The sequence below is a fragment of the Adiantum capillus-veneris genome, chromosome 6 (genome assembly GCF_014529385.1).
Source record: "Adiantum capillus-veneris isolate H3 chromosome 6, ASM1452938v2, whole genome shotgun sequence".
In the NCBI taxonomy this organism is placed as follows: Eukaryota; Viridiplantae; Streptophyta; class Polypodiopsida; order Polypodiales; family Pteridaceae; genus Adiantum; species Adiantum capillus-veneris.
Window position 1 is genome coordinate 126,406,946 of NC_140936.1, and position 4,945 is coordinate 126,411,890.

The 4,945-nt window shown below is 41.1% G+C and overlaps 1 protein-coding gene across 2 annotated transcripts in view; it reads right to left on the reverse strand.

The window, feature by feature from the left end:
- Window positions 1-3,164: 3,164 nt before the first annotated feature.
- Window positions 3,165-4,945, reverse strand: part of LOC147456235 (uncharacterized) — a 2,984-nt gene continuing 1,203 nt past the window's right edge. The window contains exons 1-3 of one of the 2 annotated variants that reach the window (XM_086514771.1): window positions 4,693-4,945; window positions 4,419-4,605; window positions 3,165-3,328 (exon numbers count right to left, since the gene is read on the reverse strand). The exon at window positions 4,693-4,945 is cut by the window's right edge and continues 1,203 nt beyond it. In XM_086514771.1, coding sequence (XP_086370897.1) covers window positions 3,180-3,328; window positions 4,419-4,605; window positions 4,693-4,945 — 589 coding nt within the window. In that variant the 3' untranslated portion in view covers window positions 3,165-3,179. Of the gene's footprint in view, window positions 3,329-3,962; window positions 4,606-4,692 lie in introns of those variants that run through there. The other variant, XM_086514770.1, reaches the window with a different exon arrangement.

Genomic DNA, 4,945 nt, shown 5'->3' on the forward strand with positions numbered 1-4,945 from the left:
TTTTGGACTATTAATAATCGTCTCCAATTAACTCCCAAATATGATACACATCTTGAAAAGTGACCGCCCTAAAAAGGACGCATCCTTTTCTAGCTCGACAAAGTTCCATAACTCCTCAAAGATCTTGTATGGAGAAAAGATATGTAAGGAAGGATTCTACATAGATGATAGTGTGTCTTATGCTTCATCCAATACTTCTCTTTCTTCCATATCCTTTTAAGGACAAAATCTTGAGAAGGGGAAGAGAGGGAGGGGGGAGTGTTTAATGTCAGATGGCTTGTAATGGTGGATGTGGTGACACCTACAATAGTAGAGCTTGACCATACCATGAGAGCATGCACCCATAGAGTAGGTGTTGAGAGTTTCCAAGGTCCAAGGGTGAGGGCACTCAGGTCGTAGTGGCTGCAGGGCGACTGCAGGGCAACTAATCTAGTGTGGAGAGATTGGCCAACCCTATATAGCACAACCTTGAGGTGTTAGGCTTATATGATGTTTGAACACATTGAGCACACTCTATCCCTCTATGGTTAGGTGGTGAATCGAGTCTCTTAGCTCCTCTCTACAAAGTCCATGTAGGGACACTTAGCGATTGTACTGTGTGAAAGCTTTCTTATTTAAAAGATGCAAAGTCTTTTAAGTTTTGACGACTTTGGACTTTCATTGTCCATATCCTCAATTTATCACGAGCGAGAAATTCTAACCATCCTTCACCTTTGCATATTTGTGTGTTAAGAAGAGAAATGCGGCAATGACAAATCTGTAAGGAAATAGCATCAAGAACAGTAATTTTTTCTTTAAAAGATGCTCCAAGGAGAAAAATTACATGAATTCCCTCTCTCTAGTTTTCACTAGTCAATTGAAACCTAGCTTAATCTTACCACATTTCTTATTTTTCTCCTTTGAGCTCAAAATGCCCTTACTTTTCCTCAAAATAATAATTTGCTATTTACATGTGTTATATGCTTTGCCTCTTGTATTATTGTAGGTTGTGGACCACCTATAGATTGAAATGTTGATCATAATTTATAGCTTAAAGCTATAATATAGATTGTTGCACATAACTTCCTAGGCCGGAGCTTTTCATTAACAAACCAAATAATTCTCTGAGGAATGTGGTAGGGTTGGCTGGTATGGTCTATAAAATATATGACTGTCACAATTGATATGCATCCTTTATTTTAGTTTATCAATGAACGGTGAACAAAGGGTATGCGAATTCTAATGATGTAGGAAGTTGGATTGGTTCTCCAATTTATTGTGGGAGGGAGTTGACATAGAAAAGCCAAAAGCTAATATAAAACTCATTAGTGATGCCCAATGTAAATGACTCTCTCTCTCTCTCTCTCTCTCTCTCTCTCTCTCTCCAACTTGGTTGCCCTTGCTAAAGAAATTTGTTGATATGGTTTAGTATTGATGTGTTGATGCGGCTTAGATTGATGTGTTATTGCAAGTTAGTAGTTATTGTATAGACGCTATTAATGTGTAAATTAAATGAATGCGTGAGACCATTATTAGAATCACACCTGAGGTAGTAGGCGGAAGGGTAAATGTCCCAAAGGACTACCCTTTCACCGAAACTCACTAACACTCTTTGGTCTAGAGTGATTGTTTTAATTCAAACACTCAACCAAGATGATGTCGGTTCAATTCACAGGAAACCTCTGAACGTCGTAGCCAATCAGTCAAATTGTGGGGTAGTAGACGGAAGGGTAAATGTCCCAAAAAGGACTACCCTTTCACCGAAACTCACTAACACTCTTTGGTCTAGAGCGATTGTTCTAATTCAAACACTCAACCAAGAATCACACATGAGGCTCTTGGCCTTGCGATTTGGCTCTACAGCAATGGCTATAATTAGGCTACGTGGTTGAATGGGAGGGCTCATTGGAGAAAGAGCCCTTAGGCTCATTGAATAGTGCATTTTTTAAAGCTTTACTGCATCATTTTTTCACACCCAAAAATTAGAGTTTTCAAAGAGAAAAATTCGATAGAGAAAAGACCGAGAAAAATGTCCTAATAAAAATTTCGTATGGTCATTTCGAAAAAGGCACTTGCCAAAATAGTGATCCTTGTAGAAAGAGTTCTTGTAGATAGATCTCTGCAGGACAAAATAATGGCTTTTATTAGCACCTAGGAAGTAGAGTATGCTTTATTACTAGGGTTCACCGATGGAAAACTTACTTCTACAAGCTGGAGTTTTAAGAGTGGCTTGCAAGCAACAGTTTTCTTGCCAACAAAAATCAAGTTGGATGTAGTACTTTCCATATGAAGCATTAAATTTTCTACTTATATTTTAGTTTGTCAAATGTCCCTTCATTTCACAGCCTTTTAATTACTTGATTTCCTTTTCATTTTAATGGTTCTTTATTTGGCCTTCGATTAAAATTGACTAATATGGATTTTCGATTGGCTCTAGAGTCTAGGGCCTCTACGTCAAAAGACAATATCTATCTCAAAAATTTACTGGTAAAAGGACAAGATTCTATAACACTAGTGGTCCAAACCGGCCAATTTGTCCCACTCCACCTTCGGGAAAAGAGAGAGAGAGAGAGAGAGAGAGAGATGCCAGTGTTTAGTCATTGACCTCTCCAAAATGGCTGATTATCTCATGTGGACAAAATATGCTTCCATGAGGTGGCACATCTGGTGCAGGTGAATATTACATTTATAGCCTCTTAAACTATGTGTAGCATGATATGCTTGAAGCAATTGATTAGGTTGCAAGCATCATACCATTCTCTGTCGCACTACATCACAAAACAGCGGATCGAAGACAGCGTTATAATCATAGAAGCTTCTAAGAGGAAGGTGCCTTGAAGACAATACCCTGATGTGAGCAGACTCAAAAACTTGCAGCCTTTTGAGGTTTGGCAAAGAGAGAGAGAGAGAGAGGGCGACTTGGCCCGCATCGCAAACTGCACCAAAAGTGAGTAACAATTTGTATACCACCTGACAATGTAGATGATTCACAAAGCAAGTCAGTTAAACAATTACACAATTCTAGACTCATTGGTAAAATCCTTCCCTTCGCAACAACATGCACAGACGAGAGAATACCATGGACAAACTACTAATCCACCTAAACAGTCCAAAAATTTGAGGCGATACAGTATAAATCAGTCATTGTTGAAGCTCTGCCTTGTACAACTACTAACAAAAGTTACTTGAATACAGCTGAATCATAGGCTGGGTCCAGACAAGCCGGTGGGAATGTGAAGGGCACCAGCAGGTGGAAGGCATCCATTGGACGAAAACGTAAGCATGTCTTCTGGAACCACCAAAATAATGCGCCCCCCATCCCTTCTCAAGGCAACCTTATCCACCTTTACTGTCAGCAGAAAAGATGCGCCAGCCAATCATCACGAGACGAATTCGCTATTATTCGCTGATAAACTATTGAGTAGGTTTTCCTGTCCAGCTTTGCTGCTGCCTCTTGTGAACTTGGCAGAGTGGAGGCGGGAGAAAGCTATCAGGCTACCGGCACCCTCTTCTAAACCCCCCCTTACATCATTATAAATAATCAAGCCAAGACTGGAAAAAGGCCTTTTAAGTGTGCACATTATCTAATTTACCCTCAACCGTTCATCACCTTCAATAGACCTCTCCACTTGAAAATGCAACTACAGTCAATTAGATGATAAAATTGCAAAAATCATTGTCTTTTACTGTTTTTAAGTGAAAAGCTTCAATATAAACCTCCTTTCCCTAGATACTGGTATATACCCTCATAATGAAAATTGAGAACTGTATCAGGGGCTAATATAATGGCACAAAACACATCGTCAAGCCTTTACAACACCGATGAAAGAAGGGGGGGGGGGGGGGATGAAGCAATATTCATATACTCCCAAACGTCTATTGCCTCTTGTGGTGTGGTTCTAAATGCACTACCACCTCCAAAAAGCTTCGACTATTCCCTGACAAACAGCTTGCAACTCAAGTTTACTAATGGAGGAACAAAAAAAGTAAAATTCCACCATAAAAAGCTGCATTTAGTGGGTTGCAGATAACATACAGCATCGTTTGAAGGCAATCACAATGGAGAGGATTGCAGCACAAAAAACAACCTGAATGTGATGATCCCACCTTACCTGAGCTTCCGACCAGCTCTGTATATTGGCAACACATTGTTCTCAAAACTTGTCAAACTCAGTTGCAGGCTTTCACATGGCTTCAAAAGGAGCACAAGACACTTGCGGCACTGGCTCCATGATTAAAAAATTGCAACCAACAAAACGTAGAAAGGGAAACCATCAGAGGGAGTCTCTGACAACACATGCTGCCAATGTAGTTTAAGGCATGTAGAAGCCAAACACCAAGTGGTGGGAATGATGCCACGTAACACTTCATCGGATGAGCTCAAGATGACCAAAATATCATCCCTTCAGATCATCGGCGCCCACTTTAAGCTCACCCACTATTTGATTTCTGCAAAAATGCTTTGCTAGCCTCGTAGGTTGACCAGCAGATCGCTGCAGCGGGCGTAGAAAACAACACCCTTGGTACCATTCCACGCAGCAACGCCTTCGGACCCTCTTTCTCTACAATAGTCCTTACCACCTCCCGGATGGAGCTGGTTGTAAATCGCTCGGCACCATTAACTCCCTGTGTAGGCAATCAAACACTATTCACAACCAACCACCCACCACAAGCTGGGTATGTGTGCACGTGAGAAAGAGAGGATGCAAATACCTGGCATTGCAAGCGAGTTTTCACTACATCCAGAGGTGTTGTGACAATGCTTGCTAGAGCCCCAGCGGCCCCACCTGCGGTCAAATGCACAAAAAGGTTTTCCTCATTCGATTTTTCAGGCCACCGACTTTTCAACCCTGCTTTGACTGCCTCATAGGTTGCAAAATGTGTGGCTGTGTAGGGAGCATTCATAATCACAGTTGTTCGGTAGGACGCATAGAAAGCCTTAATGCCCTCTTCTCTGAGAGTTCGC